Source organism: Hyperolius riggenbachi, chromosome 6 (assembly GCF_040937935.1).
Source record: "Hyperolius riggenbachi isolate aHypRig1 chromosome 6, aHypRig1.pri, whole genome shotgun sequence".
Taxonomy (NCBI): domain Eukaryota; kingdom Metazoa; phylum Chordata; class Amphibia; order Anura; family Hyperoliidae; genus Hyperolius; species Hyperolius riggenbachi.
In genome coordinates, this window is record NC_090651.1 from 65,639,581 (window position 1) to 65,666,868 (window position 27,288).

A 27,288-nucleotide genomic window follows, 5' to 3' on the forward strand; every position below is an offset into this window, starting at 1 on the left:
TCTGTAAGCCAATTGGAGGAAGCTTACGGAGGCAGGGAGGGAAGGGACACAGGCGGGGAGCCGCTCTTTAGAGGAGGCGGGGGAGCGGCGGTGACAGACAGCCTTAAAGAGACTCCGTAACAAAAATTGCATCCTGTTTTTTATCATCCTACAAGTTCCAAAAGCTATTCTAATGTGTTCTGGCTAACTGCAGCACTTTATACTATCACTGTCTCTGTAATAAATCAATGTATCTTTCCCCTGTAAGACTTGTCGGCCTGTGTCTGGAAGGCTGCCAAGTTCTTCAGTGTTGTGGTTCTGCTATGAACTCACCCTTTCAGGCCCCTCTCTGCACACTGCCTGTGTGTTATTTAGATTAGAGCAGCTTCTCTCCTCTCTCTTATCTTTTACAAGCTGGATAAATCGTCCTCTGAGCTGGCTGGGCTTTCACATACTGAGAAATTACAAACAAGGGCAAAGCTGTTTGCAGGAAGAAAAGAGCAGCCTGAAACTTCAGTGCATGGGGGAAAGAAACACACAAATGATCTCTTGAGATTCAAAAGGAATGCTGTATACAGCCTGCTTGTGTATGGATGTATTTTTCTATGTGTGGACATACTCTACATCAACCTACTTCCTGTTTTGTTGGCCATTTTGTTTGTTTACAAACAAACTTTTTAAAACTGTTTTTAACCACTTTTAATGCGGCGAGGAGCGGTGAAATTGTGACAGAGGGTAATAGGAGATGTCCCCTAACGCACTGGTATGTTTACTTTTGAGCGATTTTAACAATACAGATTCTCTTTAAGTAAACAGCCGGCTAGCGACAATTGCGTGTCGCTAGCCTGGCGGTTTTTTTTATGGGGGATAGCAGAGCCCGGGGGTGGAGACTGGGGAGACACAGAGGCTGGGCATTGTATGCAGAATGTGCCTCTGTGTCCTAATAGGATTTTTCAAACCCACCTCGGGTTCTCTTTAAGTGAAAATAAACTGATGGGATAAACATAAGATATTCCAGTTTTATGTTTAAAAATGTAAAAAGTAGATTTCATATTTTAGAGAGAGGGAAATGCATATAAGGGATGAATCTGACGATTCATCTATTTGTGTCACAAATTAGAATATCAAGTCGTACAACAAGCCAGAAAATTTCTGGAATTCAATATGGCTCCTTACATGAGAAAATAAAAAAAAGATAAGGAGCCTTTTAGCTACCAAAACACACAAAGACAAAACACGCCAAACACATTTAGAAAAAAAACAGAAAATCAACTTTATTTGCAGTGGGCAGTGCTGCGAGCCAGTTGGCGGTAAACTAGAAATGTGAGTCCATGTTCCTTATGCTCCTGTGCTGGGAGGTCCTAGCACGGCGTCATGGCAGCCATAAGCAACTCCATTTTATAGACAAAATTCCGACCTTCCATTTTGTTCCACTGAACCTCTTTGAATGGGCCGCGGAGGTACTGCCACTTGTTATCCTGCAGCACATCGCTTTTCGGGAGTTCCTTACACTGACAGCGCGGAAACTGAACCATCACTTTACATCCGCTCTCAGGACCATTCCGCACTGTCAGGAGAGTACACAGACCTGTCAGAACACTCAGCAGTACCCACATCCAACATGTGTCACAGTGCAAGTTATTCCCAACATTCAGTGCTACCTTACAGCAAGGACCACGTAAACTGTGGCGTAGTGAATAGCACCCTCACTTTTTGCAGCCAGACACTATCTGCACAGAGTTTATATGTCGCCAGGTGTCTGTGTGTTTCCTCTGGTTATTTTTTTTCTAGAACAGCATTCAACTAGTTAAACACAGGATTTGCAAGCTCCCTGCAGGGAAAGCTGGACTTATCCGAACTAGTGATTAACCTGTGTTTAACATTATCTTGTGTTTACTTATTTGTATCAAGTGAAGAATGTAAACATTCTCTGACTGTGCAGACACTCCAGAACAGAGAGGTACTTAGAAATCATTCCTGGTACAGTACAATACAAATACAACAGTTATGAATAAAATGCAATTGCAGCTCTCAGAGCAAAAAAAATTGTACTTTGGGAACTTGTAATTTCTAAATGAATACTACTACTTATGCACAAAAGCAAATATGATAACTGTGTGGGATATAAGAAGTAGGAAAACATGTTTTTATTGAATATTGTGAGTTTTATACCGCTTTAAAAAGAGAACCTGAGGTGGGTATGTGAAATCATATTAGGACACAGAGGCATGTTCTGTATACAATGACCTGCCTTTGTGTCCTTGCATTGTGCCTTCAGCCCCCCCCCCCTCCCCCCTTTTAAAGAGGCAAGCAAAAAAAAAAAAAATCTGTCAGCGCTGCTGTAATGAAAAGTTCTATTTACCTCTGGCGTCTTGTCCCACAAAGCCGCCCTGAAGACCCCGCATCACTCCACTTCCCCCGGTTGGCCCCGCGTCCCCTCTCTCCTCTGTGAAAAACCGCTAAGCTATTTACTGCAGTAAATAGGCAACAGATCCCTCTCTGATCCAATTCGATCAGAGAGGGATCTGTCTCATGGTCGATCTGCCATACGAGTGATATATACAGTGGTGTGAAAAACTATTTGCCCCCTTCCTGATTTCTTATTCTTTTGCATGTTTGTCACACTTAAATGTTTCTGCTCATCAAAAACCGTTAACCATTAGTTAAAGATAAAATAATTGAACACAAAATGCAGTTTTAAATGATGGTTTTTATTATTTAGTGAGAAAAAAAACTCAAAACCTACATGGCCCTGTGTGAAAAAGAAATTGCCCCCTGAACCTAATAACTGGTTGGGCCACCCTTAGCAGCAATAACTGCAATCAAGCGTTTGCGATAACTTGCAACAAGTCTTTTACAGCACTCTGGAGGAATTTTGGCCCACTCATCTTTGCAGAATTGTTGTATTTCAGCTTTATTTGAGGGTTTTCTAGCATGAACTGCCTTTTTAAGGTCATGCCACAACATCTCAATAGGATTCAGGTCAGGGCTTTGACTAGGCCACTCCAAAGTCTTCATATTGTTTTTCTTCAGCCATTCAGAGGTGGATTTGCTGGTGTCTTTTGGGCCATTGTCCTGCTGCAGCACCCAAGATCGCTTCAGCTTGAGTTGACGAACAGATGGCCGGACATTCTCCTTCAGGATTTTTTTTGGTAGACAGTAGAATTCATGGTTCCATCTATCACAGCAAGCCTTCCAGGTCCTGAAGCAGCAAAACAACCCCAGACCATCACACTACCACCACCATATTTTACTGTTGGTATGATGTTCTTTTGCTGAAATGCTGTGTTACTTCTACGACAGATTTAACAGGACACGCACCTTCCAAAAAGTTCAACTTTTGTCTCAGCGGTCCACAAGGTATTTTCCCACAAGTCTTGGCAATCATTTAAATGTTTTTTTAGCAAAATTGAGACGAGCCTTAATGTTCTTTTTGCTTAAAAGTGATTTGCGCCTTGGATATCTGCCATACAGGCCGTTTTTGCCCAGTCTCTTTCTTATGGTGGAGTTGTGAACACTGACCTTAATTGAGGCAAGTGAGGCCTGCAGTTCTTTAGATGTTGTCCTGGGGTCTTTTGTGGCCTCTCGGATGAGTTTTCTCTGCGCTCTTGGGGTAATTTTGGTCGGCCAGCCACTCCTGGGAAGGTTCATCACTGTTCCATGTTTTTGCCATTTGTGGATAATGGCTCTCACTGTGGTTCGCTGGAGTCCCAAAGCTTTAGAAATGGCTTTATAACCTTTTCCAGACTGATAGATCTCAATTACAGTACTTTTGTTCTCATTTGTTCCTGAATTTCTTTGGATCTTGGCATGATGTCTAGCTTTTGAGGTGCTTTTGGTCTACTTCTCTGTGTCAGATAGCTCATATTTAAAGGGATACTTAAGTCAAAAATAAAAAATGATTTTTACTCACCTGGGACATCCCTCAGCCCCCTGAAGCTGTATGGTGCCCTCGCAGCCTCGCTCCGATCCTCCTGTCCCCACCGGCGGCTACTTCCAGGTTCGGCGACAGCCGCTGACAGGCTGGGAACGCGAGTGATTCTCCGCGTTCCCAGACGCTATATCACCCTCTATATTGCTATAGCGTATAACATATACGGTATAGCAGCATAGAGGGTGATATAGCGGCTGGGAACACGGAGAATCACTCGCGTTCCCAGCCTGTCAGCGGCTGTCGCCGAACCCAGAAGTAGCCGCCGGTGGGGACAGGAGGATCGGAGCGAGGCTGCAAGGGCACCATACAGCTTCAGGGGGCTGAGGGATGCCCCAGGTGAGTAAAAATCATTTTTTATTTTTGACTTAAGTATCCCTTTAAGTGATTTCTTGATTGAAACAGGTGTGGCAGTAATCAGGCCTGGGGGTGACTACAGAAATTGAACTCAGGTGTGATAAACCACAGTTATTTTTTAACAAGGGGGGGCAATCACTTTTTCACACAGGGCCATGTAAGATTTGGAGTTTTTTTTCTCACTAAATAATAAAAACCATCATTTAAAACTGCATTTTGTGTTCAATTATGTTATCTTTGACTAATAGTTAACGGTTTTTGATGAGCAGAAACATTTAAGTGTGACAAACATGCAAAAGAATAAGAAATCAGGAAGGGGGCAAATAGATTTTCACACCACTGTAGCTACCTTTAGTATTTATACAATCCGCTGTGATTTACAGTCCTGTGTGTGAGAGAACCATGAAGTCTGGCTGTTTGCTGTGCTCCTCGTATGGTAACCTAAAGCCTCATACACACGCACAAGGGATGACTACCGGTCGAGATCCGCACCTGATCCCTCAGGCAATCTTGAAGGGCCAAGGCTATACATTACAGACGTATTGCTAACCTGCAGGCTAGGGACGTGTTCTGTTGCTATGCAGGGGACGGAGGGCTGACGGAGCAAGGTGAGTGGGGAGAACAATGCTCCTGGCTGGTGCGCAGCCAAAGTGATCTACCAGGCCGATCACTCACCAAGGCTTCGGGGAGCATTGTGGTCCACTGTACACATGCTAGATTCTGGCGGAGGCGGTCGTCATCGGTCACCTCGGCTGAGTTTCATCTAGCACTTGTATGAGGCTTAAGTGAGGAAAAGAGGGGAGGGGTGTAATATTTTAATTTGTACACTTTGCTATGGGATAAAAGGAGGTAGGATAATTATCTGGACAATAAAGGGTTGAGAAACAGGAAGGTTTTTCCTTGTATGTTATGAGACTGTAATTCTGCTTTAAACACTAAATAGAGACAATCCAGTGACTGCCTACTTGTTCCTGGGGGGTGGAGAAAGTGCTACATGAGGGTGCGGGTGAGCTAGAGGCTTCCTGCTACTTAGGTAAGTATTTACTTCAAACAACAAAGGAAAAAAAGAAAACAATTCTGTTTAGCTGGATCTCTTATATTCTTCAGTGTTCTCCAGCTTTAGTAAATGAAACCCTGTAAGAACAAACTGAAAAATCTATCTCTAAAGCTGTGTATAGGCATTGGATGAAAGCAGCCTGCACATCGTCACATGGTCATGGACACACAATGCTATGAGGAGTATAATGCTGGGTACACACTATGAGATTTTCTGGTCGATTTACTGTCAGATCGATTATTTCCAACATGTTCAATTTGCTTTTCGATCGTTTTCCGAGCATTTTCCGATCGATTTCCTATTAAAGTGCATGGAAATCGATTGGAAAATGCTCGGAAAACGATCGAAAAGCAAATCGAACATGTTGGAAATAATCGATCTGACAGTAAATCGACCAGAAAATCTCATAGTGTGTACCCAGCATAATGTGGCAAAGCAGGGAGGCGTGGCACCAGCTGACAAGCCAATCATGCTCCTGCTGTCATGGTAAACAGAGTGGGATTATTCAGGTAGCATACATCACTCAGGAAAACATGGAAATCTACAGTGCCTGACCTGGACCGATACTAGAATATATAGCACAGAATAGCTAGTTATATAAAGTAAACAGGCAATGAACACAGACATACCTGAAACTGCATAATCACCATTTGGAGAGGCCACAGTTATAGAGGAGGCATTGCCAATGCTCTCTACAGGCCCCAGACCAACATGGTTACTGAAGCTCAGCACATGCCAGCCCATCACCTTAGCCAGCTGCTGTACGGCAAGTACCTGGTGCTGCGACATCTGCAATACAAGAGAGGAGAAACACTGAGCCTGCGCACACTCTGCCATCATAACACTTGGAGAGGACCTGTCTATGACACACACACACACACACACACACACCTGTAGCATAACTACTTACAAAGATGGAGGCTAGACGCTCCTACCATTATGCTGAATTTAGATAGATCAGAGAGAGGCACCTGTGAGAGGAGGAAGTCCTGCAGCTCCTGTTCCTGGTGAGATAGTGTGATCACTCTCCCATCTCTGTGCACCACTCGGATCTGATCCACCCCAATGTTCAGCTGCAGCTGGATAGACCTGCAGGAAGTACGTACTCGGTTTGACAAGGCTACAGGAAAATAGCAACGCTGGGCTCACATCTCTTAGCTGAGCAATACATAGCCAGAAATGTGACTGCAGAAGAGGTTCATGTCAATGTAAGTCAGTGCCAACCACTCCCAGTTTTCAGGGCTGTGGAGTCGGTCCAAAAATCCACCGACTCCGACTCCTCAGTTTAGGATTCCACCGACTCCGACTCCACGACTCTGACTCCTCTAATTTGCATATTACAATTTTGTTGATTAAAAGTATGTAACATGAAATTCGTCTCTTAACTGCCAACGCTTAGGAATTTTACAAGACAACTGAAGTGAGAAGGATATATAGACTACTATATTTATTCCCTTTAGACTAAAACTAGTCCTTGGTAAGAGTACTTGTAAAAGGTACAAACCGGAACAAAGAACATCTATCAGGCCCTAGGCAATGTAAGTGTGGGTACATGTAAGAATGATGTGCAGGTACTCTGCAGGGGAATGAGGAGATTGTAAACAGACAACACCTCTGTGTTCAATGTGCACAGCATTCTCAGTGGATTCCCTGCAGCTCTGTGGGGAGTGCATATGTAGAGTATAGTACTACTGTGTAACAAAGTAAACCTGAGACAGATGAAATTAAAGTTTTATACATACCTGGGGCTTCCTCCAGCCGCCTTCAGGATAATCAGTCCCTCGTTGTCCTCCTCCACCACCTGGATCTTCTGCTATGAGTCCAGGTACTTGAGCCAGTCGGGCGTAGTGCGCATGCACACACTCCGCCGCCAGGAGCATACTACACCTGTGCAGCACTATTGCGCAGGTGCAGAATGTTCCTGGCTGTGGGAGCGGCATGCGGCCGGACAGCGCTGACTGGCTGAATTACCAGGACTCATAGCAGAAGATCCGGGTGGTGGAGGACAGCGAGGGACTGATTAGCCTGAAGGGGGCTGGAGGAAGCCCCAGGTATGTAAAAACTTTACTTTTCATCTGTCTCAGTTACCCTTTAATTTGTAGTCACCAAACCAAATTTTAATTACATATCATATTATTTGATTTCATCAGCAAAGGGAGTGCATACATTTGCATAAATCAGCATCAATGCAGAATTATTTCCATCTCGTTGACCATCTCTATTAGTGACACAGCTACACATCAGGCTTTATTCTTACAGCATAGATGTTATTTAGTATATATAAGAGATTCCTGTGTACACATCATATATACAGTCACAATCAGATATGTACATCTGACCTTAAAAATACGGGGACTGCTTTATTGAAGCAGCACAAGTAACTCATTTTGATTGGTTTATTTCATTTTTGTGGACTAAGCACAGCTATTACTGTATATATACTGTATATATACATTATTTTTAATGACTATTCTCTGAGAAATAGAACATTTTATCATATTTTCTATTTTAATTACAGTTACAAATTCATTAGGAGTCGGAGTCGGTGCATTTTTTCCCGACTCCGACTCCAGGCACCCAAAATTGCCCGACTCCACGACTCCGACTCCACAGCCCTGCCAGTTTTTGTGTAGTTTTAAGCAAACCTGTGTCAAAAATGTACATAATGTTTATGCATATGCAGATATAATCATCTGGTTTTCTTGGCAAAGTTAACTGGAATGAGCAGCCAGTACCTTCTCCAGCGGATCATATTTAGTATGATCTCTCTGCAATGACCTGCTCATCTTGGGTGGCCCTACATGATATAGCTCATCACTTCATAGAGATACACAAGCCCCTTCACCACGGCAAGGTAACGATCAAGAAGGGGACCCAGTTCTCTGGACTGCTAGAACATCTAACCAGTCAACACTTAAAGGACATCGGAGCTTAAAAATGTTAAAGCCCTAGCAGTCTATCTGGTCCCTCTGCATGGTCCTGTTGCTCTCTGGGCTGCCGCTGTCCCCTCCAAAAGATTCCAGACCACAGCTGTGTATATGGGCTATTGCACATGTGTGGGTGGACCCCTCTCAATCGTGCTCCTGTATCTGGGATCACTCTGCCCTTGTGCAGCTTAAGTCTTTGCGAACTGCAGCAGCGCGATCAAAAGCCTGTGAACACCGCTGTGTTCAATTATCCATCGGAGTGGCCACAGCACACTGGAGGGCAGCAGAACTGCAGTGCTGAACCAGATAGACTGCTAGGGGCTGAAGGAAGCCCCAGGTAAGTAGATCCATGTCAGCTTGTCCATGTCCTTTAAATAAATAAGGTCAGAGGGTTCACTGGAAGGGTTGACACTACAGTTAAAACCCAAATACTTTGGTCACATAGGCCCATATGCAATTCACCTTTTCTCCTTGTAAGATGCACCAGAAAGCAAAAAAAGGTATTTTAAAGAGAAAATGAACATTATCTCCTAGGAGGAAACTCAGGAGAAAAAGTTAATTGCATATGGGCCATAGTGAGAAGACCGGATTCTTGGAAAAATTGAGGGCAAAAGAAGAAGACGACAGAGGCTAAGATGGATAGACAGCATATGTGAAGCTATGAACATGCCTAAGCAATAGTTGAAATAAAAGTGATTGACAGACATATCTGGCATGCTAAAGTACATATGCTCACAAAGAGTTGACTAAAGAATGAGTAGAGGGGAGCAGCTATAATGGGGGATAACAAAGACTTGCCTACTCTAGCTTTTCTTTTTGTGGTCTACATGTTTTCTAAGTCATGTTGTTTTCAATCTCCTATGGGGGGGGGGGGGGGAGGGGGCAACGAGAGCAGGAAATCTGTGCCCAGCTTTGGTCTTCCTCAGTGTATGCAAAATGACTGCGGGTTCCCCAGACATGTTTGTCCTTCTTCTGAATGTACTTCAGTTCTATCTGTATGCAAATGGTCTGTAAAGTTTTGCACATTTCCAAATCTGCTTTAAAAAAAAAAAAAAAAAAATCGGGTTTAAAAAATAAATAAAATTGCATTTTACTCGAGAAGAATGTACAGCATGGGAGATAAACTAAGTCTGCACTACAGGTCATTAGTGAAAAGGTCTCTGTTATTGCAGGCTGGTAATATGTTTATAGATGATCACTCACTTGCAGATCTGCTCATATCCCTGAGATGTTATTAAGACCTTCACACTGGATTCGTAGACATCATTGATATTGGACCAGTGAGCTTGTATCTGTGGGTCTTCAATCCTGCTTGCTAGGCTGTCGATGGTTCGCGCCGTTCTGCAAACAAGAATCACCACATGGGACACTATAAAGCTACAGATATATCTTGATACAACTACAAATATACCACACACTTTTAGCTGAAATGATTAAGAATGATATTGTGTACTTAGCTTAACCCTTTCAGGACCGGCTGCCTATCCCCCCTTAAGGTCCAGGTGATTTTGCATGGGGGGGGGGGGGGGGGGTCAGGCAGCTGGATCCCTGGTAGGGCCAAGCTGGGCATGCTGTCCCCAGTGTGGCCAGGTGTCCCCCCGTATTGCCAGCAGCCTTTAAGCTGGCCATACACTGGCCCGATTTGCCGCCGTTTCGATCACTGGGATCGAATCTGCTGCCAATCGTTCGCGCTACACGCCGAATTTCGATCCATTCCGTCCGATCCCGTCGATCGCGCCGTGCGGAAAATAACCGTCGATCGCCCGCGGGTAAAGAGCGCATCGCTAGCGGCGTTCGAGTGCCCGACGACCGACGCAATAGAGCTGCAATACATTACCTGCTCCGCCGGCGTGACTCCCGGGTCTCCGCTCTTCTCCGCTCTGGTCTGGTCTGGTCTGGTCTCCGGCATGCTTCCCTTCTTCCTGTCCCGGCATGAAGTTTAAACAGTAGAGGGCGCTCTACTGTTTAAACTTTCCCCAGACAGAAAGAAGGGAAGCATGCCGGAGACCAGACCAGAGCGGAGAAGAAGAGCGGAGACCCGGGACTCGTGCCGGCGGAGCAGGTAATGTATGCGGGATGGGGGAGAAGCGGCAGCAGCAGCACCACCACCACCATAGATTGTAAATGGTTTCAGGCTGAAATCGGTTCACAATCTGTTTGCAGTAAAGGTAGCCATACGATCCCTCTCTGATCAGATTCGTTCAGATAGGGATGTCTGTTGGTCGAATCTGATGGCAAATCGACCAGTGTATGGCTACCTTTACTCACCTCCCAGGCTCCAGCGATGAGCAGCTGTGGACCCCTCTGCTCTGGCCGGCATCCCTCCTCATACCGGCGTTAAGTTCCGGGTCGCGGCTTGATGATGTCATCAAGCTGGGACCCGTCACTTACGGCAGAGTGAGCGGGGATGCCGGCCAGAGTGGAGGGGAGCGCCGATTGCCGGGGAACGTCAGGAAGGTGAGTGGATCCTCTTCTCCCCCCCCCCCCCCCCAGCTCTAACAGTGATCACTACAATCCACAGGTGATCGTAGTGATCATGTGATCAGGAGCCAATCACGATGGCTCCTGATCACTGAGGAGAGGTGTCAGCTGTCATATGACAGCTTAAAGGAATACTATCGATACCCAAGTGTTCTAAACTGACAATGTACAAATAATGTCTAAGTAGCTGTGTAAACATTTTCCTACTTTTCATGTTAAATATCAGAGGCAAAAGCTGAAATTTATTGAGGGTAGGATTTAGCTATATTGGGACAAATCAATTGCAGAAGGGGTGTCTGCTTTAATGCACAGCCAGAGTTGCATATCAGACTACAGAAAGTAAGTATCAAACTCTGAAAGCAAAAACAGTATGAAAAGCTGTGACAATTAGTTACATTTCCTCTGCTCTCTTCAGACAGGTCAGTCAAACACAGGACACAGCAGCTGCAGCTGTTGGGAGCTCTCTCTCTGTCACACACAGAGCTACACAGAGTTAACTGATTAAGTATGAGGGGAATTTCCCCTCTCCTCATGGCTCAGTCTGCCGTCAGTTTTGGCGTCAGTAAAGCTTGAAAGTATTTTGCTAACAGTAAACAAAGAGGTTGCTACTAAAATGTATACACCAATACTTAGCAGCACTTCCCAAACAATTCCTGCGTCAATTGAAAAAAATATGTGAATCGATAGTATTCCTTTAATCTCCCCTCTCGGGTGTGCACGATCGCGTTGGGAGCGGAAACGGCGGGTGGCATAAATGCTACGGCACATCAGCCTAGGGCAGCCACAAGTGCGGCGTAGGATTTACCTACGGCGGTCCCCAAAGGGTTAACCACTTGAGGACCACAGGTTTATATCCCCCTTAGTGACCAGGCCAGTTTTTACAATTCAGCACTTCACAACTTTAACAGTTTATTTCTCGGCCATACAACTTACCACCCAAATGAGTTTTACCTCCTTTTCTTCCCAATAATATAGCATTCTTTGGTGGTCTCTGATTGCTGCTGCGATTAGCATTTTTTTTTAATTAATAAATAAAGATCAATTTTGTCTACAAAAAAAAACAAAAAAAATACCTCTCTTTCATTCCCTCCCCTTCCCCTTTAAATTGACCCTAGATATCAATCTATACACTGCACTACCCATTCATAGGCATTTTTTTTCACTACAGCTCCGATCGAGGCTCGCAGGCTGATCACAGATCCCCGCTCTGTCTTCTAGCAGAGAAGTGCGTTCCCTGCTAGCCCCGCCTCTGACGACAATCGGAGTTAGGCGTTCCTGGCAGCACCACCCTCCAACCACCCATCGGTGTGAGGCAGTTAAAGGATACCTGACGTGAAACAAAGCTACCTAAGGCAAGCAAAGTGGTATGTTCATGCTTGATCCACATACCTCTGTGCATTGTCCGGTCCTCTCCACGTTCTGCCTGGTCACCATTATCAATCCTTGAAAACTTTGACTTTTAGATAAAGTCAGACTTTCAGACAGGAAGAGGCAGGTTTGTTGCAATGATTCTTCCTGTTACCCTCCTATTTCCTCCTCTTAAGGGGGGTGAATGGGGCGGCAAAGAGGAAGGAGGGGTGGAGGGAACATCACAACAAGCCTGCCTCTTCCTGTCTATAAATTTTAGACTGTAGCTAAAAGTCACATTTTTCAAGGATTGATTATGGTACCACAGATGTATGGAACAAGCATGAACATGCACCTGTGCTTATCTTTGGTAGCTTTGCCTCAGGTCAGGTGTCCTTGAAGCGTGGGAAATCAGAATGTGACCAGTCCCAAGTCTCTTTCAGCTCATGAACAGTTACAATAAGATCCCATTTTTCCAGCTTACTGATGAGGTCACCAACCTGCGCCTGAGGAAGATGTGTTTGGCTTGTTTGATGATCTTCTCTAGAAGGCCCTCGCTCTGCTGCATGGAATTAATATCATTCTTATCGAAGGCCTGGGGTCCCGCCAGACGCATCCTCTTGTGTCCGAACGGCGCGCTCGCAGGATGGGGCATCACAATATTACTTAAGGTTTGTTTGTGGAACTAAAACACAAAAAGGGATTTATGAATGAGAAAACTAAACATTTTGAGATGGTTTCCCTATCCCTGTTAGGGGAAAACAATTGAATGTGTGTACATAGCTTAAAGAGAACCTGTAACAAAAAAAAGTTCCCCTGGGGGGTACTCACCTCAGTAGGGGGAAGCCTAAGGGTCCCAAATGAGGCTTCCCCCCTCCCCTGTAGCTGCAGGCAATCCAGCGCCGGCTCCCCCGAAGCGTCACGGAATCCTCCCTCGACAAGCGCTAATTTACCTTTCCTGGCTCCAGCGGGGGCGCTGTTGCGGCTCTCCACACAGAGATAGGCGGGAAGATAAATATTTACATCCCCGCTGTTCGGGGAGCTTTATCTCCGCCGCCATGAGACCAAGGAGGACGGGGGAAGCCTCAATAGGATCCGGAAGCTTCCCCTACCCCAGGTGAGTACCCCCCAGGGGAGGTTTTTCCTCAAAGTCATAACTGTTATTATTATTGATTTATATAGCGCCAGCATCTTCCATGGCGCTGTACAACAAAATACAATGTATAAAAATAAAAAATAAACAATATACCAGTTAACAATACAAGACAATGGTGGATTAAAGTTGATGCAATGAACTGCAGATTTTTAAACGGGTGGAAGATATGTGCGCATATTACACAGCATTGAGAGACAGAAGGGGAAGAGAGCCCTTGCCAATTGGCCTTACAGTCTAAAGGTTTGAGGGATAGGACAGTAGGTGAAGGGAAGCGGTGCATGATATAGTAAAAGTAGTGGTCAGTTCCCATCCCTTTCTCACTAAGCTGTCACCTTCTCTGGTCATGTGACAAGTTTAGAGGGCACCAGTCTAGTGACAGATATCCAATGAGAGCAGCTTAGTGATGGAAGAAAAAGTGGGAAAAAAATTCTAGTCTTCAGACCTGAGTCTCACTTCATAATCAGGTAAACGAAGGATAAAAGTATTCCCTGGGCTGGCTGCTCACATAGTTACATAGTTATTTGGGTTGAAAAAAAGAAAAGACATACGTCCATCGAGTTCAACCAGAGAACAAAGTACAACACCAGCCTGCTCCCTTACATATCCCTGTTGATCCAGAGGAAGGTGAAAAACCCTTACAAGGCATGGTCCAATTGGCCCCAAAAGGGAAAAAATTCCTTCCCGATTTCAGATGGCAATCAGATAAAATCCCTGGATCAACATCATTAGGCATAACCTAGTAATTGTAGACATGGATGTCTTTCAACGCAAGGAAAGCATCTAAGCCCCCTTTAAATGCAGGTATAGAATTTGCCATAACTACTTCCTGTGGCAATGCATTCCACATCTTAATCACTCTTACTCTAAAGAACCCTTTCTTAAATGAATGGCTAAAACTTTTTTCCTCCATGCGCAGAAGATCATGTCCTCTAGTCCTTTGATAAGGCCTAGGGACAAAAAGCTCATCCGCCAAGCTTTTATATTGCCGTCTGATGTATTTATACATGTTTATTAGATCCCCTCTAAGGTGTCTTTTCTCTAGACTAAATAAACCCAGTTCATCTAACCTTTCTTGGTAAGTGAAACCTTCCATCCCACGTATCAATTTTGTTGCTCGTCTCTGCACCTGCTCTAAAACTGCAATATATTTCCTGTAATGTGTTGCCCAGAACTGAATTCCATATTCCAGATGTGGCCTTACTAGAGAGTTACACAGGAGCAATATTATGCTAGCATCTCAACTTTTTATTTCCCTTTCAATGCATCCCAAAATGTTATTAGCTTTAGCTGCAGCGGCTTGGCATTGAATACGATAATTTAACTTATTGTTGGTGAGTCCTAAGTCCTTCTCCAAGTTTAAAGTCCCCAACTGTTTTCCATTTATTTTGTATGGTGCTAGACCATTGGCACGACCAAAATGCATGACTTTACATTTTTCAACATTGAATTTCATCTGCGGTTTATGTGCCTATATAGCCATCCTATCCAGATCCTGTTGCAATATGACACTATCTTCTTGTGAGTTGATGATTCTGCACAATTTTGTATCATCTGCAAAAAAAAGCAACCTTGCTTTCTACTGCATCTACTAGGTCATTAATAAATAAATTGAAGAGCACTGAACCCAGTACTGACCCTCACCTCTCTAATAAGCTGGTGCAGGTTGTGTTCCAGCACATAGAGATGATCCTCAGGGCTGACCTTTTCAGAAGCTGCCCTCTGAGACTTCTTATCGTTGGTGGAATGGCAGAAAGAAATGGACAGCTGAAGACCTGGAGTGGGAAGACAATCAGATGACAAACCTCCGGTACTGGTGATGGAAACCTTAGAATTATAGGAGAGGCTAAAAACCTGCCAGTTACAACCCTGTTTAGAGAGAATCCTGGCACTTATTCTACTTTTTATTCAGAAACTGACTATCGTAAAACAGGTCTTCCACACACACAAGCAATTTTGCTTTCTTTTTATTGTATTTTAACCCTTAGACTGCCGACGTTTCATAATTGCCGTCTAAGTGCCGCGGATGTCTTAAAGACATTTTCCGAAACTTCTGCCAACTACTTCTGCCTGTCGAAGGCTTTAGAAGTTGCAGAATTTCCGCACCTATGACATCTAGGTGTTTTCTGACAAAACTGCTGAATTGATGCATTTTGTTTTGCTTTTCTGCTTTTTTGGAATAAAGGTATCATTGCCAATTGGATTTGTGTACATTGCTCCTCTATTTCTACTTTTTATGGTTTAATGCACCACTCTACAAAATGTTGGGAGTCAGAGCACTCTTTTCGGTTGGCTTGAGATATGCAAATAAGTTGATGCAGAATTATGCAAATGTTGCAAATCTATGCAGCCTGAAAATGGACCAATCCAATGCTTCCATGATTGGATAACCCCATTTACAAGCTGCATAGATTTTCATCATCATTACAATATTTCTGCATTGAATCTCAATTTGCCCTCAAACACAATCCCTGCTGACTAATGTGGATTACGGAACATGTACCTGAGGGACAGTTTAGGGACAAGACAATATACTCTGTACAGCGCAGCGGAAGTTGTCAGTGCCATATAAATACTAAATAATACTTTCTATCCAAAGAACATTAACTGGTGGACATCCCCATACTTTAAAGTCTAAAATCAACATTTCACATGTCATAAAAACCTATAATGACTGTATCAGAGTTTTTGATGTAACCCACCCTCCAAGCACCATATCGCCCCCCCCCCCCCCCCACCCAAACACACACCACACACGCGTGAACAACTGATTTAACATAAGTTAATTAAAGAGACACTGAAGAAAAAAAAAATATGATATAATGAATTGGTTGTGTAGTATGGATAGTAACTAGGACATTAGTAGCAAAGAAAATATTCTCATTTTTTTTTCAGTGATATCTTTTTTTTTTTATACAACATTGCATCTTTCTCTAATATTTGCAGTTTACACACTACTTAGCATTCTAAATGATTTCACAGAGCAGGCTAGTGAACTTTTGAACTGTACTCTGTAGAAAAAAAGAAAATACAATGACAGACACTTGAGATAATAAGCTTCAGAAGACAGAGCTCTGACTTTGAAAGTCGTGGAGAGATCAGTGGCTCTTTTGCATAGATAACAACTGGAGTTTCTTAACTCTTCCTGTATTGGAAACAATATTAGACTCATATCTCTGCTGCTAATGCTTTATTTCTTAGCAGTATTACACATACAAATTATATCAGAAGTTTATTTTCACTTCAGATTCCCTTTAGGGTACTTATACTCAAATAAAAAAACATCTCCGGGGCAGAGTTCCTGCACAGCTCTAGGGAAGTTCAGCTAATGGCAACTATGTCCCGTGTGATCCCCCTCTCCTACCACCGATAAAAGCTGCATTTCTTACCGGGAAATGGCTGAGAGATGATTTGGTTCTTGACAACAATATGGGGGATTTGGGACTTGATTTGTACGGCTTCGCGAGACAACTGTGCAAATATTTCTTTACAGAGGAGGACATTCTGAGCGGCCTCCAGCTTCGTCTGCCAGTGCGGTGTCCCTGGAAGAGAGAAGGACAGACAGGGTTTAAATGCTGAGCATGAAAGGCCAATCAGAACACATGCCCACCAACTCCATGCAGGTTGTGTCCTGCCCACAGGGGGTAAAAGCAGGTCAGCAACAGAACACTACCTGACCACAGAAAGGTCAGAAAAGGAAAGAACCGCAGCAAGCCATATGGAAAATAGATAAAATAAGCAGTGTAACAAGTATACCTGGCTTTGCTTTAGGCATGGGGCGTTTAAACAAATTGACTGTTCCAAGGTCACCGATGTCTGGAGATTGCTTCTGGATGGAAACCTACAAAACAAAGCAAAAAAGAAATAAATAGATCAGCGGTTAAAGAGAAACTGTGATCAAGGATTGAACTTCATCCCAATCATTAGCAGATTCCCCCTTTACCATGAGAAATCTTTTCCTTTTCTCAAACGGATGAGCAAGGGGCTCTGTATGGCTGATATTGTGGTGAAACCCTTCCCACAGTGTGATGTCAGGACCATGGTGCTGGCATCACACTGTGGGAGCCTTGTTGCATTGTGGGAAATAACAGCAGTTTCCAACTGCACAAAAAGCAAGCAGCAGCTACTGCCACTGACACCACCTGCCAGCAGTAAAAATGTCACCATGTGATAAATGTCAGAATGTAAATCAGGGAGAGGAAATATTTTGCAATGGGCAAACACTGACTAAATAATTTATACATAATTATTTTAAAAATTAAGCACTTATGTTCATTACTTTATTTTCACTGGAGTTCCTCTTTAAGAAAGCTAACACAATGAAAGTGAGCAAATGAGCCAAGACAACTTTAGACTCTGTACTCCCTGAGAATCAGACATCAGCTTCCTGTGCAATTACCAACACAAGGTAATAAACCCAAAAAGAAGGAGGCAGATTCTAAAAGCAATTATAATTAGTGTAATTTATAAGTATTCCTTTCAGAACTGACCAGATGTGCAACTATCCATTAAGGCTTCAGATCTCTACCTCTAGCATGATCACTTTGCTTTACTGGCATGCCCGGACTGTACTTGCACATGCTCAGTAGAGCGCTGATCCACGTCTGGGAACAGAGCCGGAAGAAACTTTATTCACAGAAGCGAATGAAGGATAGATGGACCCTTTGTTGGAACGGTGGAGTATAAGATGTTACGGGCAGCCACTTGACCATCCAGAGGCTTCTCCGTACTGAGGTAAATATTTAACTTTTCTTTTTTATTAAAGTGGTCTGAAAGTCAGCATTTTAATTTTGTTCTAAAAGATTCCTTACAGCTTTAAAGCTACTATAGCAAACAGAAATTGTAGCAGAACATCATTGAAACAGTTAAACAGCACCTTGTCTTGCCATGGAAAGGTTATTCAGTTGGAAATCCGCATCCAGACTGGAGATAACAGTATCTTTGTTTACATTCCAATGTTGTTACATTTGTGTGTAAACAACTGAAAACACTCCCTGAGAAGCTCTCTGTGCTTCAAGCATACACACAGTTCAGAACAGCTCACTTGAAGATTTTAATCCTATATAATAATATCCAAGTGTCTCTGCATCCGTGTGTGTCCCTGCTCATAACGGACTGCGCATGTGCGCTGAGACACTGAGGGGGAGTGAGGTGCGGCTTGAAGAGGCGGACAGGGCCAACAGGCGGGTGCACGCGAGGCGTGCGTGCAGCATGCGCACATGCAGTGACATGCGGCGACAGACCTAGAGCCTGTTTTTTTTAAAACGGGCTTAGGTCAGCTAGTATATAATAAAAAGCAGCTGGAATAAAATGCAATGGCAGCTTTCAGGGCAAGATGAACTACACTTGGAAACGTGTTATTTCTAGACAGACAATATTACTGGTGCACAAAAGCCAATATGATAACTGCATAAGTAATAAAAAGTAGGAAAAACACATTTTTATTGAATGTTATGTCAGAGTTTCAGACCACTTTTTAAAGAGAATCTGTACTCTAAAATTCTTACAATAAAAAGCATACCATTCTATTCATTATGTTCTCCCGAGCCCCTCTGTGCTGTTTCTGCCACTCCCTGCTGCGATCCTGGCTTGTAATTGCCAGTTTTAGGCAGTGTTTACAAACAAAAGACATGGCTGCTAACCAGAGGGTGATAGGCTGAGAGAAGCTCAGTCTGTGACTCATACAGAGACTGCAGGGGGCGTGGAGAGGGTGTGTATAGCTTCTATCCTAGTACAAACAGAGCAGCACATTCCTGCCTGAGTGCCTGAGCCCGACAAAGCTGTCAGAGGAAAGAAGATTAGATAACAGAGATAATACAGCCACTGTGCAACTAGGAAAGGCTGCAGTAAGACAGAGCACATTAGAACAGGTATAGGAATTTATAGGATAGAAGAAATAAGGCTAAACATTTTGTTGTTACAGAGTCTCTGTAAGGAGGCTTCATGTGTACTTTAAGCTTCTCACCCCTAACTTTAATATGCTGATATATGTAAAGTGGGGGTATTTCAGGAGAAATAATGCTATTTTTCTGATGATATAAAAAATGTAATCATAGTCCAACGTCCCTAACACAGTCTAAGAGCTAATTTGCGGCAAAGCCAAAGAGCCCAGAATTACGTTTTTTGGGTATGTTGCCAAATTATCTCCCTATTTACCAATCACGTTTCAGATGTCTGTTTAGGAGGAGAATCTTCTCTAACACAAGGATTTAATACACACCTTTAAATAAGCAGAGCCTTCTAAATCACTGGGGATATGGACATCTAGTGGGCAGTAGTCTTCAGGCATCTTCTTATCCAGATCAATGTCTGTATTCTTTATTACTTCAAATGTGCCATGGTGAGGGAAGAGGGAGCCTGTATGGGGACACACAGGTAATGACAAGCCATTCTATGACGCATAGCACTGATAGGCTGCAGTGCGAAATATACCATACAAAATAGTCTACTAAATGAGGCTTCCACAGAAAAAAAAATATTACCTGAAATATTTGGTCACATGACCTGAAGCTGATGAGAAACAATTATATTTATCCTCCTACTCCTAAAAATGACTAAGTATCCCATGATTTTCTTTTACACTTAAACATTTACAAAGTAGGATGAATGTTTTACAGTCTCTAATCGGTCGCAGCCTATTAAGCGTCCCAGAGTGAAAATACATGAACTATTGACCTTGTCCTACCTCTCCCCTGTCCTCAGAAGTTGTATTCTGCCAGGAAAAAAAATGTGTCGCTGTAATTTGCTTATCAGTGATGCTTAACCACTTCACCCCAAAGGCATTTTGGGTACATGGAGTCAGTGGTTTCATAAACTGAGGAAATGATTTTTGTACCGACTCCACAACCCTGAATATAAAATGAAAACTTCTCATACAGCCATTGCAGCAAGAAAAAACAATACTGTATATACTTGTGTATAAGCCTAATTTTTACCTAAAGGGAAGGGTTACCCCTTCGGCTTATATGCGAGTCAATGGAGCAGAATGGATGGTGGAGCAGGTTTTGTTACTGGCAGGTTTTGTTACTGGCTCCCCACTGTGTCCGTGCCCACCATTCCTTGCAACATGGTGTGTAGAGTGCCCTGCTCAGGACTACCTGTGTCCTCTGGCTTGTGGAGCGTGCAAGCCATGAGTCAGCTGTGCAATGATCGGGGATTCTTCCTGTGTGGCAATCGCCGTGTCTTATATCTATGACGTCATCTAGTGGGGCCTTGAGACACAACTGTATCATCCTTGGGGCACATCTGGCTATGGGGAGGGAGGCAGACTTTTACTGGGGGCATATCTGGCTACTGTGGAGGGGGCTTATACACGAGTCAAGCACTTTTTTCTGGTTTCTGAGGGATAAGTGGGTAACTCGGCTTATAAGCCGGTCAGCTTATATGCGAGTATATACAACAAGTGGATCTTCCCTGCTCCGCCTGGGATCTAAAAAGGTGGAAAAATTATATAACACAAGTATTTTCTGAAATAATACTAAAGGCCTTTATGTCATCCTTCCACTTACCTCATAGTATGCTACAGAACAGCTCAAGGGATTGCTGGGTCCTCTAGAATATGTGTAACTGGGCAAACATCCTATAACAAGGACTGAACTGAATATGGAGACAGTATCAATAGGCTTTTTTTAATCTACATTTTATCTTCTTTGCTTGAGAGAGTGATACAGAGGGACACAAAGGGAACAAAGTTCTAAAATACCTACATAGGTCATCTGCATTCTGTGCATATATAGTGCGGAGGACAATGTTTGACAGATTTTCATTATATATGAAAATTAAAAAAAAATAAATAAAAAAAAAAAAGTGTTGGGAAGAAAAAAAAAAAATTACCATAAAACTGTAGAAGGTCACAGGTGGTAAACCAGGGCTGTGGAGTCGGCACAAAAATTATCCAACTCAGTTTATGAAACCAACGACTCCAGGTACCCGAAAATTGCTCCGACTCCACAGCCCTGCTTTTAGCAGCTTCCAACTTTCTTTACATACACACACACAAACACCAGATGGGAAGATTACTCTGTACCTACAGGTACACAGTCTACATTGTAATGAGAGGGGCCCAGTAGTCCAGTAGTAAATGGCCTGGGCAATGTGCAGGAGTGATAGCAAATGGTCCCCCACTCACCCCATGATGCAGACTGTGTACTGCGGGTTCCATGTGGAAGATGCAGGGAGGAAACATACAGTTGGCGCTACAGCAGAAAGTTTACATCTTTACACTACAAAGTCTAAGTATTTGTAATTTCTTATATTTTTCCCCCTCAGTCTGATAACACTGATTGTGATGGTGAAATGGTAACATAATGGAACAAGTTACCTGCACTTCTGTAGCTCAGATCTCCCAGGATCTTATCTCCCAGCTTCCTCAGCTTCCAATGCTGCCGCAACCTCAGCAGTTCAGAGTTAAAGTCCCGCTGACGCTTGTTCTCCTGGTTCTCTGCCACAGACTTGGACAGACGCTCGGCGCCTTTCAGGAGAATCTGTGCTGCTGCGAAGAGGGATTTCCTCTTGGAAACTAGTAGCAAACCATGCTGACTCTGAAAAGACAAATTACATTCCCTAATTCAATGACTTGTCCACCGCAACTTAAGTCATGAGAGAAGTGCTGTCTGGTCTTGGTGCTTTCTCAGACTGTATATGTACCCTTATCCCTTTACAGAGGAACTGTAACCAAGGATTGAACTTCATCCTAATCAGAAGCGGATACCTCCTTCCACATAAGAAATCTTTACCTTTTCCTGGATAGATCATCAGGGGGGTCTGTATGGCTGATATTGTGGTGAAACCCCTCCCACAGTGTGATGTCATCACCATGGTCCTACTCATGCACATGATAAAGCTGCACTCCTCCTGCAGGTATTACTTACTACTTATGCATATTGTAAGGCTGCACTCCTCCTGCAGGTATTCTTACTAATTCCTACTAATGCACATTATAAAACGCCATTCCTGCTGCGGGAGATCAAGGGAAGAGATGGACCGACAGACAGGCAGCATACCTGCCAACATTTTGAGATAAAAAAAAAAGGACACTGTAACCTTCCTGGCGTTCAATTTCCCCAGGATTTCTGTGCAAAAAGTGATCCGATTAATTTTCATAACCTTTTTTTTTCCTGTAACTTGCCAAAATGTGTGAAGCAAGGGTCTAGTATCCAGTGCAGGAGAGTATTAACGTGTATGCACAGCATGTTTTGTATTGACGTGTATAACCGTCAATACCGCTAGACAGGTTAAGACTCGCCCCTGCCACACCTCATGCACATGATAAAGCGGCACTCCTCTCCTGCAGGAATTATGCACATGATAAAGCTGCAATCCTCTCCTGCAGGAATTATGCACATGATTAAGCTGCAATCCTCTCCTGCAGGAATTATGCACATGATAAAGCTGCACTCCTCTCCTGCAGGAATTATGCACATGATAAAGCTGCACTCCTCTCCTGCAGGAATTATGCACATGATAAAGCTGCACTCCTCTCCTGCAGGAATTATGCACATGATAAAGCTGCACTCCTCTCCTGCAGGAATTATGCACATGATAAAGCTGCACTCCTCTCCTGCAGGAATTATGCACATGATAAAGCTGCACTCCTCTCCTGCAGGAATTATGCACATGATAAAGCTACACTCCTGTCCTGCACGAATTATGCACATGATAAAGCTGCACTCCTCTCCTGCAGGAATTATGCACATGATAAAGCTGCACTCCTCTCCTGCAGGAATTATGCACATGATAAAGCTGCACTCCTCTCCTGCAGGAATTATGCACATGATAAAGCTGCACTCCTCTCCTGCAGGAATTATGCACATGATAAAGCTGCACTCCTCTCCTGCAGGAATTATGCACATGATAAAGCTGCACTCCTCTCCTGCAGGAATTATGCAAATGATAAAGCTGTACTCCTCTCCTGCAGGAATTATGCAAATGATAAAGCTGCACTCCTCTCCTGCAGGAATTATGCACATGATAAAGCTGCACTCCTCTCCTGCAGGAATTATGCACATGATAAAGCTGCACTCCTCTCTTGCAGGAATTATGCACATGATAAAGCTGCACTCCTCTCTTGCAGGAATTATGCACATGATAAAGCTGCACTCCTCTCTTGCAGGAATTATGCACATGATAAAGCTGCACTCCTCTCTTGCAGGAATTATGCACATGATAAAGCTGCACTCCTCTCTTGCAGGAATTATGCACATGATAAAGCTGCACTCCTCTCTTGCAGGAATTATGCACATGATAAAGCTGCACTCCTCTCCTGCAGGAATTATGCACATGATAAAGCTGCACTCCTCTCCTGCAGGAATTATGCACATGATAAAGCTGCACTCCTCTCCTGCAGGAATTATGCACGTGATAAAGCGGCACTCCTCTCCTGCAGGAATTATGCACGTGATAAAGCGGCACTCCTCTCCTGCAAAAATTACACACATGATAAAGCTGCACTCCTCTCGCAGCTATTACTGCTCATGCACATTATAAAGCTGTACTCCCCCTGCAGCTATTGCCACTCATGCACAACAGCAGCAATATGAATACACAATGAAGGCAAACATTGCTACCAGAATCCCCAAGAAAAGGAGTTGAACAACAAGGCCCACCAGGCTTCATCTAAAACCTCAGATTTTGGTGGATTCATCCAGTACAAGGTAGATGGACCCAATAACACCCAGGGAAACAATCTAAGATGCTAGGAGTAGAAACAAGAAAACATATGTAGAAACACTCCTTGAATACCTGTTTTGGTGTAAGAGATTCCTGGGAGACCGGATCCAGGTGCATGTACCGCTTGTCCTTCACTATGGTCAACACATCATTCAATACACACATTTCAGTAAGGGATCCTCGGAGGTGGTTCCTCACAGAGTCCCATGGCCAAAGTGAGGGCTGGAACTTCACCAAACCTGCAAGGGAAGCAAGATGCTCAAAATAGAGGAGGAACAAGCATACTGTGCCTGGATTTATAAAGAAGGTTGAAGGGGAGCAAATTGTGCCTGGATTTATAGAGAAGGTTGGAGGGGAGGGATGGTTTTAGGCAGTATGGTCTTCTATTTTAGCTATTTTGATTTCAAATTCCACTTCCAGTGAACCACAAAGCTACATCAGGCTGTGCTAGCATGGTGTCTGACCCACACAGGGTACTAGGGAATCAGAGTAGAAGGGCATGGGGTATGGGGGGGGGGGGGTAGAGGGTACAGGGTATTTGGAGATGGGGATAGGAGGGTACAGGGTATTGGGAGAAGGGGATAGGAGGGTACAGGGTATTGGGAGAAAGGGATAAGAGGGTATGGGGGTATTGGAGGATAAGAATAGAAGGCTAGAGGTCCAGGGCATTTAAGTATAGGAGGCTACAGTGTATTCAAGGTAGGTATAGTAAGTTAAAGTGTTAGGAAAGGGTACAGGGCACTGGAGGATTGGTATAAAAGGGTACAGCCTATTGGGGGTGAGCACAGAAGGGTAAAATGTATTGCTAGACACATATAGAAGGGTACAGTTTATTAGAAGGTAGGTTATCGGTACAGTATCTTGGTAGACAAGTATAAGAGGGTACAGTGTATTGAGGGCTGGGTATAAAAAGGTACAGTGCAGAGCAGGATTAACCTCTAGGCAACCTAGGCAGGTGCTTGGGGCCCAGTGGATGTCAAGGGGCCCACTTGCCACCTTTGTTGACTTCTCTTCACTTCAGCTTACCAAAAGTACCACAAGGGGGCCTCACATCCACTTCCTTGCCTAGGACCCCATTGCATCTTAATCCATCTCTGGCACAGTGTAATGGCTGACAAGTACAGTGTAGAGTGTATTGAGGGGTGGGTATAGGAGGGCGCAGTGTATATTGAGGGGTGGGTATAGGAGGGTGCAGTGTATTGAGGGGTGGGTATAGGAGGGTGCAGTGTATTGAGGGGTGGGTATAGGAGGGTGCAGTGTATTGAGGGGTGGGTATTGGAGGGTGCAGTGTATTGAGGGGTGGGTATAGGAGAGTGCAGTGTATTGAGGGGTGGGTATAGGAGAGTGCAGTGTATTGAGGCGTGGGTATAGGAGAGTGCAGTGTATTGAGGGGTGTGTATAGGAGAGTGCAGTGTATTGAGGGGTGGGTATAGGAGGGTGCAGTGTATTGAGGGGTGGGTATAGGAGGGCGCAGTGTATTGAGGGGTGGGTATAGGAGGGCGCAGTGTATTGAGGGGTGGGTATAGGAGGGCGCAGTGTATTGAGGGGTTTGTATAGGAGGGCGCAGTGTATTGAGGGGTGGGTATAGGAGGGTGCAGTGTATTGAGGGGTGGGTATAGGAGGGCGCAGTGTATTGAGGGGTGAGTATAGGAGGGCGCAGTGTATTGAGGGGTGGGTATAGGAGGGCGCAGTGTATTGAGGGGTGGGTATAGGAGGGCGCAGTGTATTGAGGGGTGGGTATAGGAGGGCACAGTGTATTGAGGGGTGGGTATAGGAGAGTGCAGTGTATATTGAGGGGTGGGTATAGGAGAGTGCAGTGTATATTGAGGGGTGGGTATTGGAGGGTGCAGTGTATTGAGGGGTGGGTATAGGAGGGTGCAGTGTATTGAGGGGTGGGTATAGGAGGGTGCAGTGTATTGAGGCGTGGGTATAGGAGGGCGCAGTGTATATTGAGGGGTGGGTATTGGAGGGTGCAGTGTATATTGAGGGGTGGGTATAGGAGGGTGCAGTGTATTGAGGGGTGGGTATTGGAGGGTGCAGTGTATTGAGGGGTGGGTATTGGAGGGTGCAGTGTATTGAGGGGTGGGTATAGGAGAGTGCAGTGTATTGAGGGGTGGGTATAGGAGAGTGCAGTGTATTGAGGCGTGGGTATAGGAGAGTGCAGTGTATTGAGGGGTGTGTATAGGAGAGTGCAGTGTATTGAGGGGTGGGTATAGGAGGGCGCAGTGTATTGAGGGGTGGGTATAGGAGGGCGCAGTGTATTGAGGGGTGGGTATAGGAGGGCGCAGTGTATTGAGGGGTGGGTATAGGAGGGCGCAGTGTATTGAGGGGTTTGTATAGGAGGGCGCAGTGTATTGAGGGGTGGGTATAGGAGGGTGCAGTGTATTGAGGGGTGGGTATAGGAGGGCGCAGTGTATTGAGGGGTGAGTATAGGAGGGCGCAGTGTATTGAGGGGTGGGTATAGGAGGGCGCAGTGTATTGAGGGGTGGGTATAGGAGGGCGCAGTGTATTGAGGGGTGGGTATAGGAGGGCACAGTGTATTGAGGGGTGGGTATAGGAGAGTGCAGTGTATATTGAGGGGTGGGTATAGGAGAGTGCAGTGTATATTGAGGGGTGGGTATTGGAGGGTGCAGTGTATTGAGGGGTGGGTATAGGAGGGTGCAGTGTATTGAGGGGTGGGTATAGGAGGGTGCAGTGTATTGAGGGGTGGGTATAGGAGGGCGCAGTGTATATTGAGGGGTGGGTATTGGAGGGTGCAGTGTATATTGAGGGGTGGGTATAGGAGAGTGCAGTGTATATTGAGGGGTGGGTATAGGAGGGCGCAGTGTATTGAGGGGTGGGTATAGGAGGGTGCAGTGTATTGAGGGGTGGGTATAGGAGGGCGCAGTGTATTGAGGGGTGGGTATAGGAGGGCGCAGTGTATTGAGGGGTGGGTATAGGACGGTGCAGTGTATTGAGCAGGGCTGTGAAGATGAGGAGTCGGGGCAATTTTGGGCACTCAGAGTCGGAGTCGTGGTTTCAGAAACTGAGGAGTCGGAGTCGCATGATTTTTGTACAAAATCCACAGCCCTGTTAAGTATTAGACTAAGGAGTCGGAGTCGAAGAGTCGGAGTCTGAGCAATTTTGGGTACCCGGAGTTGGAGTCGTGGTTTCAGAAACTGAGGAGTCTGAAGATTTTTGTACCGACTCCACAGCCCTGGTATTGAGGGGTGGGTATAGGAGGGCGCAGTGTATTGAGGGGTGGGTATAGGAGGGCGCAGTGTATTGAGGGGTGGGTATAGGAGGGCGGAGGGCGCAGTGTATTGAGGGGTGGGTATAGGACAGTGCAGTGTATTGAGGTGTGGGTATAGGACAGTGCAGTGTATTGAGGTGTGGGTATAGGACGGTG

General features: G+C 44.6%; 1 protein-coding gene across 1 annotated transcript in view; it reads right to left on the reverse strand.

Moving 5' to 3' along the window:
• Positions 1–1,227: 1,227 nt before the first annotated feature.
• The window catches only part of MED17 (mediator complex subunit 17), a 29,527-nt gene continuing 3,466 nt past the window's right edge, over positions 1,228–27,288 (reverse strand). The window contains exons 2-12 of the mRNA XM_068239425.1: positions 23,973–24,139; positions 21,553–21,772; positions 19,453–19,589; positions 16,989–17,073; positions 16,622–16,774; positions 14,877–15,007; positions 12,580–12,764; positions 9,455–9,592; positions 6,296–6,413; positions 5,954–6,113; positions 1,228–1,546 (exon numbers count right to left, since the gene is read on the reverse strand). Of these exons, the coding sequence (XP_068095526.1) occupies positions 1,341–1,546; positions 5,954–6,113; positions 6,296–6,413; positions 9,455–9,592; positions 12,580–12,764; positions 14,877–15,007; positions 16,622–16,774; positions 16,989–17,073; positions 19,453–19,589; positions 21,553–21,772; positions 23,973–24,139 (1,700 nt within the window). The 3' untranslated portion in view covers positions 1,228–1,340. The remainder of the gene's footprint in view (positions 1,547–5,953; positions 6,114–6,295; positions 6,414–9,454; positions 9,593–12,579; positions 12,765–14,876; positions 15,008–16,621; positions 16,775–16,988; positions 17,074–19,452; positions 19,590–21,552; positions 21,773–23,972; positions 24,140–27,288) is intronic.